General features: G+C 41.1%; 1 protein-coding gene across 1 annotated transcript in view; it reads right to left on the bottom strand.

Annotated features, from left to right (window-relative positions):
• Positions 1 to 3,380: 3,380 nt before the first annotated feature.
• LOC121585180 (cytoskeleton-associated protein 2-like) overlaps positions 3,381 to 15,351 on the bottom strand; it is a 36,584-nt gene continuing 24,613 nt past the window's right edge. The window contains exons 8-9 of the mRNA XM_041901578.2: positions 4,911 to 5,067; positions 3,381 to 4,461 (exon numbers count right to left, since the gene is read on the bottom strand). Coding sequence (XP_041757512.1) covers positions 4,131 to 4,461; positions 4,911 to 5,067 — 488 coding nt within the window. The 3' untranslated portion in view covers positions 3,381 to 4,130. The remainder of the gene's footprint in view (positions 4,462 to 4,910; positions 5,068 to 15,351) is intronic.

The raw sequence follows: 15,351 nt of genomic DNA, 5'->3' as shown, positions 1-15,351 counted from the left end.
TGATCTGTTTGGAGAGCTCCTTGGTCTTCATGGTGCCGCTTGCTTGGTGGTGCCCCTTGCTTAGTGGTGTTGCAGACTCTGGGGCCTTTCAGAACAGGTGTATATATACACTGAGATCATGTGACACTTAGATTGCACACAGGTGGACTTCATTTAACTAAATAAACTAAACTTCTGAAGGTAATTGGTTGCACCAGATCTTATTTAGGGGCTTCATAGCAAAGGGGGTGAATACATATGCACGCACCACTTTTCCAGTATGTATTTTTTTGAATTTTTTTGAACAAGTTATTTTTTTCATTTCACTTCACCAATTTGGACTATTGTGTGTATGTCCATTACATGAAATCCAAATAAAAATCCATTTAAATTACAGGTTGTAATGCAACAAAATTGGAAAAACGCCAAGGGGGATGAATACTTTTGCAAGGCACTGTAGAAGGCTAATGTTAACTAGCTAACGTTGCCCATGAATGGAAGTTAGGCTAGCGAGCAAGCATTTTAGCCAGGTAGCCTAGGACAACAAAAAATTTAAGTGTGTACTGTATGACAGTGATAGACCGTTTCGTCAACATGAAAGAGGATGGCATTGGCAATTCTCTACAAGTAGGGTGAGTCATCATGTTTTTCTACTTGCAGGAACGCGCACACACTTACACACACACAGAAATCAGAACCATGGACAGCCACATCATATTTAGCTTACGTTCATTGGCCTAAATTGTTTTTTATATCTTTTAATTGTTACTGTATTAGACTAAGCAGAGGTGATTTGGGGATGTTGAAATGTTGAAGTTGAAAGGGTGCTGGAATAGTGGAGGCAGCTCCTGTTTCTTTGCGACTGTGGTTCTAAATCAAGTTGTTTAGTGGTCCGAAAAATCCGGAAACATTAACTTGCTAGACCATGCTGTAGGTCATGTAACTTTCTTTTACATGCAATATGCTTTGTGGACTAAACCGGACAGAGGTTGATATCCGGTTTTGTGATAAAACAAAGGTGTGGTTGAATTTATTATTCTTCTTGTCTCGGCATTTAGGCCTACAGTGCATTCGGAAAGTATTCAGAACCCTTGAACTCCTCATCGATCTACACACAATACCCCATAATGACAAAGAGAACTGGATTTTAGAAACGTTTGCAAATGTATAAAAAAAAAAAACTGAAATACCTTACATTAATATTTATACCCTTTGCTATGAAAAATTGAGCTCAGGTGCATCCTGTTTCCATTGATCATCCTTGAGATGTTTCTACAACTTGATTGGAGTCCACCTGTGGTAAAATCAATTGATTGGACATGATTTGGAAAGGCACACACCTGTCTATATAAGGTCCAACAGTTGACAGTGCATGTCAGAGCAAAAACCAAGCCATGAGGTCGAAGGAATTGTCCCTAGAGCTCCGAGACAGGATTGTGTCGAGGCACAGATCTAGGTAAGGTACCATTTTTTGCAGCATTGAAGGTCCCCAAGAACACAGTGGCCTCCATCATTCTGAAATGGAAGTTTGGAACCACAAAGACTCTTCCTATAGCTAGCCGCCCGGCCAAACTGAGCAATCGGGGGAAAAGGGCCTTGGTCAGGGAGGTGACCATGAACCCGATGGTCATGCTGACAGAGCTCCAGAGTTCCTCTGTGGAGATGGGAGAACCTTCCAGAAGGACAACCATCTCTGCAGGACTCCACCAATCAGGCCTTTATGGTAGAGTAGCCAGACAGAAGCCACTCCTCAGTAAAAGGCACATGACAGCCTGCTTGGAGTTTGCCAAAAGGCACCTAAAGGACTGTCAGACCATGAAACCAAGCTGGAACTCTTTGGCCTGAATGCCAAGCGTCACATATGGAGGAAACCTGGCACCATCTCTATGGTGAAGCATGGTGGTGGCAGCATCATGCTGTGGGGATGTTTTTCAGCGGCAGGGACTGGGAGACTAGTCAGCATCGAGGGAAAGATGAACGGAGCAAAGTACAGATAGATCCTTAATGAAAACCTGCTCCAGAGAACTCAGAACCTCAGACTCGGGCAAAGGTTCACCTTCCAACAGGACAACGACCCTAAGCACACAGCCAAGACAACGCAGGAGTGGCTTCGGGACAAGTCTCTCAATGTCCATGAGTGACCCAGCCAGAGCCCGGACTTGAACCCGATCACACATCTCTGGAGAGACCTGAAAATAGTTGTGCAGCGACGCTCCCCATCCAACCTGACAGAGCTTGAGAGGATCTGCCGAGAAGAATGGGAGAAACTCCCCAAATACAGGTGTGCCAAGCTTGTAGCATCATACCCAAGAAGACTCAAGGCTGTAATCACTGCCAAAGGTGCTTAAAAAAGTACTGAGTAAAGGGTCTGAATACTAATGTAAATATAATATTTCAGTTTATTTTTTGTATACATTTGCAAAAAAATTCAAAAACCTGTTTTTGCTTTGTCATTATGGGGTATTGTGTATAGATTGATGAGGGGAAAAATCAATTTAACCCATTTTAGAATAAGACTATCATAACAAAATGTGAAAAAGTCAAGTCAAGGGGTCTGAATACTTTCCGAATGCACTGTGTGTGTGTGTATATATATATATATATATATATATACACACACACATACATACACACGCAATTATAACAACACATAGGTTGTAATATGACTTTTTTTTCTGGCTTCCCCAGTGATTTTACCCATCCACTGCTACTGATGAATACGACCCTGCAGTGTTTTAGTCCTAGAGACCAATCTCTGTCTCAAAACCACATATTGTGTGTCTTGGTCGTGTACATTTTTACTCGGCCTTGACTCGGTCTCGGACAATGAGGACTCCTCATTTCTTCTGGAGACCAGTGGAGTAAAAACCTTAATTATCAGCTCCCATTCAATCAGTCGTAAAACCGCTTTGCTTGGCCAAATATCCACACTCATTTCATGACACAATATCTTATTGAAACCTGGCCTTCCTACTTTACTCGTAACATTAGGGTCCTTTACTTTCCTTGGAAAATATCCTCAACATTTTGTCTTTATCTATTATAGACCCATTTGGGTTAGGGATCATTGTAGTGGCTCTTTATTTGCCCTCTACATGCATTTTTTCCACCATTCATGTCTAAAGCAGCTCCCGAGTGGCGCAGCGGTCTAAGGCACTGCATCTCGGTGCTTGAGGAGTCACTACAGACCCCCTGGTTCGATTCCAGGCTGTATCACAACCGGCCGTGATTGGGAGTCCCATAGGGCGCACAATTGGCCCAGCGTCGTCCGGGTTTGGCCAGTGTAGGCCGTCATTGTAAATAAGAATTTGTTCTTAACTGACTTGCCTAGTTAAATAAAGGTAAAATGTATTTATAAAAAAAAATTATAAAAAATCTTAAAGTATGTTAAAAAAATAATTTGTAACTCAGTCATGGCATAAGAAATTAGCTTTAAAACGGCAAAGATTTCTCTCCACCCAATGGCAAAATGGGTAGAATTGCAGAAATTTGCTTTAAAATGTCGATTTTCTTATCTCTGTCCCATGGCAAAATGAGTAGAATTGCATGAAATTCGTTATAAAATTTTAACATTTTCTCAGCCCCATGGCAAAATGTCTAGACTTGTAAAAACATTTGCTGTAAAACTGGAGCATTTTCTCTCCTCATTTGCAAAATTTGTAGAATTGCAGGAAATTAAGTTTAAAACTTCAATTTCTCTCAGCAGTCAAGAGGGGGCCCCCAAACCAAATCTCGCTTAGGACCCCCAAAAGGGGGCATGTTTTCAAGAGCTTGGGTCCCAGGAAAACAATGAATTTCTCATTTGGGTCCAAGGCTGAAAACGTTTACGAACCCCTGGTCTTCTGAAATATTGAACATTTTGAACTCTTATTATGGTGGCGATTTGACACAATTACAATCGTGGTCTTGAATTGGACTCGCATTGATCTGGTCTCGGTCTTGAATCAGTCTCGCTTTAGGTGGCCTCAAACACAACACTGTGACCCTGCACTGAAGGCAAGCAACTGGACAGTTGAAAGCTACATTCCTAGAGGGTGAATGGGCATCATCCACCACCACCCTTTCACCTATTCCTGTACTATTAGATCAGGATTGATAGGCTAAGAGGAAACCAGGAGAGGAAGCCACATCAGAGTATTAGGATATAGCCCTTAGTCGTCTTCTTCAGCGTAGACCAGCTGGATATTGACTTTGTCTCTCAGTGCCTCGTTCTCTCTGTACACGTACAGATGGCCATTCGGGGTGGGCCCGGAGCTGCCATCATCCTCTCCGTCTCCCTCCCTCTCTCCTTCCCGCTCCTCCTCCTGGGCCATCAGGTCATTGAAGGAGGCAACACAGAGGTCGTGCTCCTGGAGGGAGGCGGGGTAGCGGAGCGCAGACCTCTCGATCCTCACAGAGCGCCTGACGGGGGTGAAGAACCTCAGCTCCTGTCCGTCGACCACGCGGGCCACCGCCAGCTCCCTCTGCTGGCTCCTGAAGCCACTGCGGGTGGGAAAAATCAGAGAGAACAGGTTACAGTACATACAGATGGTGATGATTTATAATAATAATAATAATAATATGATTTGAAATAGCAACTCTGGTCAAAAGTAGTGCACTATATAGGGAATAGGATGCCAACTCGGACAAAGACATCGTGATGGATTTGAATACGGGACATGCACCAACCTGACTACTTGTTGTATGTACTGTATGTAGTGGCTGGGCACAAATATGTGGCATAAAATGAAGCCCTAGTCGGTGTATGTAAACTCCAGGCAGGGCCCAGAAAGGCCAGAGATACAGATACAAGTCTGTGCTTAGGTTAAATTGGCTGTACATCAAAACAAGTTTTAACCTTTAAAATGGCTGACAGGATCATAGAGGTCAATCAGGACAACGTCAAACGAGACAGTGAGGCCAGAGGTCATACAGTGAGAGTTCAAACGTACCCTGTAGTGGCGGTGATCTTGTACTTGACCACAGACGATCCTCCTCTGTCACCACGGATCAGGGCTTTGACAGTTGTGGGTGTGGCCGTGGGGTCTGGTGTATAGTCAGTCTCTTCATCCTTCTTCTCAGCCCCATCTGACGCTACAGGAGACTTACCTGGAAGTAATAGGAATAATAATAATAATAAAGTTGCAGTGAACTCCTGAGAAGTATGCATGCACTCTACTGTAAGTCGCTTTAGATAAAAGTGTCTGCTAAATGGTTCAAGTGCATTGCAGTTTACTAGTCCCAATTCAAATATACTGTAGCCATCCATTGACTTTTTCTGGATATCTGTATATCCTGACACCCATTGAAAAAGCATTGGCTCCATTCAAAATTCTTGGACAGAAAATCCCAGTGTCCCGACAGCCTTACTGGTAATATGTGTCGCCACTATAATAGGGTTGAATGGCGGGAACATGGTTATCGAGATTTTCAGGCCAAAACCGCTCCCTTTTCGCAGGATAAATAACTGCAAGAAACCAGTAAATTATAATAAATTATTTATATGAACAGCATGGCGTGAAATGGAACTGTTAAATTACATGCAATGTCTAAATCTGGCTTCTCTATGGCCTCTTCATGATGAATCAACGCTTAGGGTGGGGACAGACAGCCCATCTCAGTATGGAGCACAGTTCACAATGCATGTAGACCTATCATCTCATCATGGTTACCTTTTTTTTTGTGACAGGTAGGCCTACATTTGCTGCAGCATAGACTATGCTACAGTAATATAAAGACAGAATGCGCGTCTAATTCACCCAGCTCCATCTGGCTAACTGGGGTCACCTTATTCTTTTTATTGTAAAGATTTAAAAAATATATATAATTGCAGCTACAGAGTTTTAAAACAGCCTATCACTCGAATATTGTTCCTTTAAAATCAGTGCACTTTCTGTCTTTCTCTCTCCATCAACTCCATTCAAATTGCATCCAAAATAGATAATCCTGTTCTAGATCGATATACAGTATGTATGTGATAGAATAATTATTAATAACTAATTATTACACCCTGAAACTGTGTGAAATGTGTTAGAATGTGAGAGTGTAGGACCAGTAAAGACTATGACATTGAGCTACTATTTAGCAATGGGAGTAAGAGTTAGACCAGACAACAAAGGACAAGGAGAACTGTCTACAGACAACTGAGAAACCAAGATAGAGGCCTCCCAATTTAGGGAGGAGAGAAACGGTTAGGCTTTTTAAGGAGTATGAGGACAGCGATAACTAAGGAATGCATGCATGTGTGTGTATGTATGTGTGTGTGTATGCATGCATGTGTGTGTGTGTGTGTGTGTGTGTATTGATGGTCAGGAGAGCAGTTTTAAAGTGGAAAACTACAGCCCGCCTAAAGAGGGGAGGGATTTTTGTATGACGTGTGAGTATAAAAGATGGACTCTGAAATTGTGATGGCAGAATTCTCAATGAATAAATCTCTGACTATGCAGACCGGGACTCTGTCCGTTTCTTAAATCCAAAAGACTTACAACCTTTTGGGAGACGCACAGAGACACTGAAATAGTTTGTTAAATAATTTACGTAACAGCTTGGTCCTTCTGAGCCGGAATCCAATACCTGCCTCTGTCATTCCAGGTAACTCTGAAAACCGTTGACGGGCGAATGATACATTCGTAAATAGAAAGTCCTGCCCTTTGACATTAAGGGTTAAGACAGGCCAGAGGACACCTGATTAATGACAGAGACGGTGACGGAATCCAAACCTACATTGAATCTCGGCTGCAAGGATAAGGTCAGTAGTCTTTATTCATTAATTGGCGCAGTCTGGGATTGCATAGGGTGGGTCCGTAACGATTCATGGTAATAGGCCATTACCAAAAGAAACTACCCTGCATTCAGAGAACCTGTAGTAGATTATAGAACAGTAATGTTCAACAAATAATCAGGGATAAAGAAATACAGGGAGGGGTGTGAAGTGAAGAGAGGGTTAATATAATTGAGTAAATTTGGACGGTTAAGATCACTAGGAGAGGGAGAACCCATTTCTGTTGTATGAGACTGACGGAATTGTCAACATTACATTTGAGGGGATAAATTCCTCCGTAACGGTATGAGATAATTCTGGGGGACTAGTCAAGACTACATATACAGGAAGGGGTGATTCCAATTGTTGTATGAAACTGTTTTGAATAACTTGTTATATAGAAGAGGTGGCTAAGGGATTTTTAACAGTACCAGCCATGGGAGGCAAATCCTCACAAGAGGTCCCAGAATTTACTGGGGACGAGAAATACATGGAAATTGGAGACAAACGAAATGTGTATTATGGACCTAATTGGAAAAAAGAAAAAAAAGAAAATGGCTTTACTGGGCGACGATGTAATTAAACTGGAATCCATGATTAAACAAATGCATGTAAATTGTGGTAATGATCTAAATTAAACAGAAAAGAGAGTAATTAAACTAGAGTCCATGATTAAACAAATGCATGTAAATTGTGGTAATGATCTAAAGAAACAGAAAAGAGAGGAACAGGAGGATTCAGAGCTAAGCTCAGGAGGGAGTCCGTATGAGTCAGGAGATGAGAGAGTAGGAGGGGGCCAGTACCCACTGATAGCCTTACCTAATCTATTGGCAGGGGATGAAGGGGCCCCAGCAACCTTAGATGTTAGAGGGCAGTGGTTAAAAATACTTTGATAGGGTGGAGAATGGCACAGCAACACTGATTGAGGTTTAAAAAGTATGCAGTTTACCAAGAGCAGATTGGGAGAGAAAAAGAGGAGTAAGAGAGACCTTAAGGGAGTGCCAACTCTCGGGGAGATAGTGAGGCCAGAAACAAAGGGGCAGTGTCCTGGAAATCAGTCTTTTTTTTTTTTTTCAGTTCTGCTGGGAGTATATTTGATGATGGGGATTTGTGTTGAATGAGAGGCTAGAGACTTCATAAAATAATAATTGGAATAATAATTATATATTAACTTGCTCACCCAAACGTAGACATACGTCATGGGTGAGACATAATTCATATAATGTTTTACAAAGCCAATTTAGGGTTTCCATTAAGGAACGTCAATCACTACATTGGATATTAATACTACGGAGATAAATTCAATATATGCTGGTCAACTACGGCATGTGTTTGGTGTTATTTGTAGCCTACTTAGAAAGGACAGTTACCTATATCTGCTGTATTCTAAACAATTACAGATTGGGGGTTTCATAAGAGGTGGCTATAATTTTAGTTGAACAGAGGTAATTAGATTTGAGAAATGTTGAAAAGTAATGTTAGATGGAAAGTCAGCAATAGAGAATAGAGATTGTACCCCCCCCCCCCCAAAATTGTAAAGTGGTTATCCCACTGCCTATAGGGTGAATGCACCAATTTGTGAGTCGCTCTGTTTAAGAGCGTCTGCTAAATGACGTAAATGTGCCCTTGAGCAAGGCACTTAACCCTAATTGCTCCTGTAAGTCGCTCTGGATAAGAGCGTCTGCTAAATGACTAAAATGTAAATGTAAATGTACAGGGTTTCCTGTGTGAAAAAAAAAGTAATAGAAATTGGGTGATGAGAAATGTTGAATTGCATTGTTTAAGCAAGAATGGCATTAAATTCACGCTTTCTAGTTATGTGTATGCAAATATGTTATTTGGTGGTGTGTGGATAGAATTTACAAATGCCAGGATTTAGTAAACGAAGCAGAGAGATGTAGTGAGAGCAGTGGAAGGAATACCCCACCCTAAGACGGGGTTACACCAGTTCAGAAGAGATATGGAAGGGCTGACCGCAAGCTTTAAGCTGAATACAGGGGAACTAGAGAGGGCAGTCAGACAGATAGTGTTAAATGACTGGGCGGCAGTGAGAGGAAACTGGGTTCCCGGAGATGGGAATGCGCCGGTTCTAGAGTGGGCAGCAGGAGGGGCTTATGGAGATAAATTGGCACAACTCTGTGATAATCTGAGAGAATATTGTCACAGACATGCCGACTTCTCCAAAGTCCACGAGTGTAAGCAGGGAGACAGTGAGACTATTAGTCAATACCTATAGAGACTGAGAGATGTGTTCAATGCAAACAGTGGATTTATTAAACAATAGGTTTATATTTTAATAAATTAATGCAACAGGTTTAAATCATTAGATTAATAGAAAGGGGTTATAGGTTTATATTAGAAGGTGTAGTGAACTTAATGAAACGTGGTATTATATAGTGTCTTCCGGGATTGATGGAAGTCTCCTATAGCATTATGTTAAGGGGATGCCTGGGATAAAATATAATGTCTTACTTACACGGAGTATGTGATTGTATTGGCTAATGAATGAAATATGACATTTACAGGGGCGACAAGAACAATAGAAGGGGAAACAGATTTTCCTAAGGTGTTGATCAAATAAACGATAATGGATCATTTGATATGGGATCACATGGAGCAGATTTAGGGGTTCAATAATCATTGTGAGATTTAAAGAGGATATGATCTGAATGGTAATCAATTAAACATAATGATTGTATACTCAAGGAATTTTGAGTGGTTTTATGGATTAGTTATGAGGAATTAGATTGATACAAACGATTATTGATGAGTTAGGACTGGGGATATCTGTATCATGTTTTGTGTGTACTTACCATCTTTAGATTACTAATGGTAATTGAAGGTTAACAAAATGAATAATTTCTCTTCCAGGAGAAAGAGATTTGCTTATCTCATTGGAATGTTGCCCAGGGATAGGGGGAGAAGTTTAGTGGAGTTAGGCAGTATTTAGGTCGTAAAAGTGAGCTACCAAATTAAGTGGGGCCTGGTTATTTTTGGTTGTTGTTTTTCAATTGTGTTTTTCAAATAAAAAACAACACACCTAGTATGATGTTTATAAAGGGTTGTTATTTTGAAGGAGCACACACAGTGAATTTTATGGAGTTTTTCGGTTTTTACTGAGTTTATGGTATACATGATTTCTTATGAGAATAAATGTCATGAGGACTTAATGAACACTTGGGATAAGTAACATTTATGAAATATTTAGGATGATGGTAATGTTTAGTATACTATGGGATGGAACAGTTCGTTGAATGATTTCAATGGCCTCTGAACTCTGTTTTGACAGGCATGAGAGGAGGACTTTAAGATGGTTTATTTTACCAAGTTGAGGGTAATTTATAGTACTGTGAAAAGTGTGAAGAAATTTATAATTTGGTAATAATATATATGATTCGAACCATAAAATAACAGAAGAGAGAGCTTTCCCTGAATGAGGGATACCTGTTGCTAGTCAATTGTACTAATCTTGGATTACTTTTACGGGATAGAAGTAAGTTGAGGTATTATCAAAATGTTGTCAGCAGGGTCGAAACACTTCTCTGGTTCCAGTCAGCTGTCAAAAGAGGAAGACAGAGTCTACCGAAACTACTTATAGAGAGCTACAGTAGGACCCCAATTAAGGAAGTTCACAGATGGGTGAAGCAAGGCGCAGTAAATAAGGAAGGAATATGGGTCAAAGACAGTTTACCAATTCTCCCGAAATTACTGTTTAGATATGCTGCAATATTGACACACGGGCAGAGCCATGAGTCAACGGGAGGGATGGATGGTAGAGCAGATTAGACAACATTTTGTTGCATATGGGATGACTAATTATAAAAAATAAAAATAAAAGAATATATATATATATAGTTCAAGATGTGTTATCTGTGCTCAAAATAATCACCAGGGCAGACAAAGGGCACCTCAGGGTGAGTATCCTCCGGCTAAGTACCCCTTCCAGCAATTGGAAATTGATTTTATAGAGTTATCACAGAGTGAAGGGAAGAAATTTAGAGTAACCCCAGAAAAAGATGGGTTATCCCCCTTTGAGAAAGTGTTTGGAAGACTTACAGAATGCCACAGTTGGCAGGACCAGAACAGGCAGACATAGAACTAGAGAATACACTAGCAGAACACATTAGAAAATTGTTTGTTAACCATACCCGTATGTCTAAGAATTTGTGTCCTACAGGAGAATTAAAGGAGAAGGTGATTCATAGTATATAACCTGGAGACTGGGTGTGGATCCAATCGTTGAGGAAAAAGGATTGAAAGCAGTCACGCTGGGAGGGACCATACCAAGTCCTATTGGTAACTGCCTTCGCTATAAGAATAGCTGAGAGAGCCACTTGGGTCCACGTTACCCACTGCAAAAAGGTAGGCCCACATGCCAACACCGTTGAACACACACAGAGTTAAAGAGAATAACTGAACCACTAGGGTTCGGGGGTAAACTCTGTTAATGAAGAAACCCATCCCCGACCTTTCATCACTGTGGGGTGTTTATAGAGGTGTGGGTATGGGGAAGTACCAGGCAGGTGGGTCAGGGACAGGATTGGGATGGCGGTTTTGGGGATTTTGGGGGACTCTGAGCTGCATCATCATGTTAACCATATTATGGATTAATCCAGGTCAACCTAAACAAGGAAATGATGCACTGATTCGATCTCGTAGAAATACTGAAACCAAGAAAGACTATTGGGGGAATGATTATTTTAATAGTTAAAGTTAGTTTAGGACAAGATGGGGGATTCAAGATACCATTCAACTTCTCCCATGAAGATATAGGAGGTTTTGGGGGCTTTGGTAAGAAGGGGGTATGTACAAGAAAGCTAGGTCCTAGAAGGTATGGTAAATACATTTGCACTGGGGAACGCTCATGTCCTTGGGCAAGGGTGTTTAAACATACCTGGGGAACATACTATGAGAATGGAATGGACGCAGTACACCGATGGGGAATTAAACAAACCCATGATAAATGTAAAAACGGAACTGGTGATAACGGTAAAGTCAATTATGCAAGATGACATAGCAAGGAACTATTAGGCCTGTGTTGATGATTTCGGGGCAGAAATATGTTTGAGGTTCATTTTTCAGGAGAGAAATTAATCTTCCACCTCCGAGACAGATCAGCAGGTAGATCCAATGTTATCACCAGAGGTATCAACAAATAGTCTAAAACCCCTTCGAAGGCCCTCAGAAGGAATCCTAAATAGCACTAAACCACCAAGGGTAGAAGATTTCCTCTTGCAGGAAATGAACCAAGGAGAAGTAGAAGGAATTTCAAATGAGAACTTCTGGGTAAGGTGGATGAATTACACAGCTAGGGCATTGGGTCAAACTAATTGTTTTGCCTGTTCAACAGGTAGGCCAACCCTTGTAACTGCACCTATGCCTCAGACCATGTTCTCTTGTGTGATAGATTTGGGATCAAACCAAACCTCACCTAATTGTTCTGATATTAAAATAACCACTGTTAAAAAGGATAATACTAAGGCACCACAATTCACCATGAACCCCAGAGATTATCAATGTTATAGACACCAAAGTAATGCGAATCACAGATCAAATTGGAGAAGGGTTTACAACAACGTTTTTCTGGTGGGTTACAATTGATAAAAATGTTGACTGGATTAATTACATCTACAAAGGTTTGTTAATTAGACAAGGGATGCATTGAAGAGAATCTCAGGCCAACTATCCGCCACCTCACTCATGACCTGCAGAATAGTTTGGTTCTCGAAATGCTTTTAGCAGAGAAGGGCGGATTTACAAGATGGTGGGAGGTCATTGTTGTATGTTTATCCCCAACAAAACAGCCCCAGATGGTACAATAACTAGAGCACTGGCAGGTCTCACTGCATTAAGTAAAGAATGGGCTGAGAACTGGGGGGTGAATACATCAATGACTGGTTGGTTTGATAACATGTTTGGTAAATGGAAAACTATTGTTGTAACTATTTTAGGTGCGGCAATCGCGTCTATGGGTATGCTTGTTCTTTGTGGATGTTGTCTTATTCCCTGTGTCCGAGGGTTGGTGAGCAAGGCGTTGGAGGATGCAGTTTCCCAACAGATGGTGAGATACGGCCCAATCCCGGACTCCGACCTAAGGAATGAAGAATATGACCCACCAGGCTTGGTGGAGGACGACGACGATTCAGATCTATAAATCTCTAGTTTAAAAGTTATTGTAATGATATTTTGTGTATTAAAGTCTTGTTTTAAGTGTGATGTACTAGTTAACCGATGTTGCAGGCTTTAATGTTTTTATATGCAAATCAGCTTATATGCTTCAATGTGTGTGATTCAATTCTATAACAACATATATTTTGTAGGTATGTGTGTAATATTTAGTCAAAGGGTGGATTGATAGAATAATTATTAATGACTAATTATTACACCCTGAAACTGTGTGAAATGTGTTAGAATGTGTGAGTGTAGGACCAGTAAAGACTATGACATTGAGCTACTATTTAGCAATGCGAGTAAGAGTTAAGACCAGACAACAAGGACAAGGAGAACTGTCTACAGACAACTGAGAAACCAAGATAAAGAGGCCTCCCAATTTAGGGAGGAGAGAAACGGTTAGGCTTTTTAAGGAGTATGAGGACAGCGATAACTAAGGAATGCATGTGTGTGTGTGTGTGTGTGTGTGTGTGTATACAGTGGGGGAAAAAAGTATTTAGTCAGCCACCAATTGTGCAAGTTCTCCCACTTAAAAAGATGAGAGAGGCCTGTAATTTTCATCATAGGTACACGTCAACTATGACAGACAAAATGAGAATTTTTTTCCCAGAGAATCACATTGTAGGATTTTTTATGAATTTATTTGCAAATAATGGTGGAAAATAAGTATTTGGTCAATAACAAAAGTTTCTCAATACTTTGTTATATACCCTTTGTTGGCAATGACACAGGTCAAACGTTTTCTGTAAGTCTTCACAAGGTTTTCACACACTGTTGCTGGTATTTTGGCCCATTCCTCCATGCAGATCTCCTCTAGAGCAGTGATGTTTTGGGGCTGTTGCTGGGCAACACGGACTTTCAACTCCCTCCAAAGATTTTCTATGGGGTTGAGATCTGGAGACTGGCTAGGCCACTCCAGGACCTTGAAATGCTTCTTACGAAGCCACTCCTTCGTTGCCCGGGCGGTGTGTTTGGGATCATTGTCATGCTGAAAGACCCAGCCACGTTTCATCTTCAATGCCCTTGCTGATGGAAGGAGGTTTTCACTCAAAATCTCACGATACATGGCCCCATTCATTCTTTCCTTTACATGGATCAGTCGTCCTGGTCTCTTTGCAGAAAAACAGCCCCAAAGCATGATGTTTCCACCCCCATGCTTCACAGTAGGTATCGTGTTCTTTGGAAGCAACTCAGCATTCTTTGTCCTCCAAACACGACGAGTTGAGTTTTTACCAAAAAGTTCTATTTTGGTTTCATCTGACCATATGACATTCTCCCAATCCTCTTCTGGAACATCCAAATGCACTCTAGCAAACTTCAGACGGGCCTGGACATGTACTGGCTTAAGCAGGGGGACACGTCTTGCACTGCAGGATTTGAGTCCCTGGCGGCGTAGTGTGTTACTGATGGTAGGCTTTGTTACTTTGGTCCCAGCTCTCTGCAGGTCATTCACTAGGTCCCCCCATGTGGTTTTGGGATTTTTGCTCACCGTTCTTGTGATCATTTTGACCCCACAGGGTGAGATCTTGCATGGAGCCCCAGATCGAGGGAGATTATCAGTGGTCTTGTATGTCTTCCATTTCCTAATAATTGCTCCCACAGTTGATTTCTTCAAACCAAGCTGCTTACCTATTGCAGATTCAGTCTTCCCAGCCTGGTGCAGGTCTACAATTTTGTTTCTGGTGTCTTGGCCATAGTGGAGTTTGGAGTGTGACTGTTTGAGGTTGTGAACAGGTGTCTTTTATACTGATAACAAGTTCAAACAGGTGCCATTAATACAGGTAACGAGTGGAGGACAGAGGAGCCTCTTAAAGAAGAAGTTACAGGTCTGTGAGAGCCAGAAATCTTGCTTGTTTGTAGGTGACCAAATACTTATTTTCCACCATAATTTGCAAATAAATTCATTAAAAATCCTACAATGTGATTTTCTGGATTTTTTTCTTCTCATTTTGTCTGTCATAGTTGATGTGTACCTATGATGAAAATTACAGGCCTCTCTCATCTTTTTAAGTGGGAGAACTTGCACAATTGGTGGCTGACTAAATACTTTTTTTCCCACTGTATGTATGTGTTTGTGTGTGTATGTGTGTGTTTGTGTGTGAACTGATGGTCAGGAGAGCAGTTTTAAAGTGGAAAACTACAGCCCGCCTAAAGAGGGGAGGGATTTTTGTATGACGTGTGAGTATAAAAGATGGACTCTGAAATTGTGATGGCAGAATTCTCAATGAATAAATCTCTGACTATGCAGACCGGGACACTGTCCGTTTCTTAAATCCAAAAGACTTACAACCTTTTGGGAGACGCAAAGAGACACTGAAATAGTTTGTTAAATAATTCACGTAACAGTATGTCCTAGCCTACCACTTTCAGGTAATGATTTCAAGGCAGTATTAGCCTTATATTTAGCTAATTAATGATGGTTCATGCATAATAAGCTTCTAACTTATAGCTGCTGTCTCTTG

Source organism: Coregonus clupeaformis, chromosome 16 (genome assembly GCF_020615455.1).
Source record: "Coregonus clupeaformis isolate EN_2021a chromosome 16, ASM2061545v1, whole genome shotgun sequence".
Lineage (NCBI taxonomy): Eukaryota > Metazoa > Chordata > Actinopteri > Salmoniformes > Salmonidae > Coregonus > Coregonus clupeaformis.
This window is presented reverse-complemented; position numbering and strand designations above follow the sequence as displayed.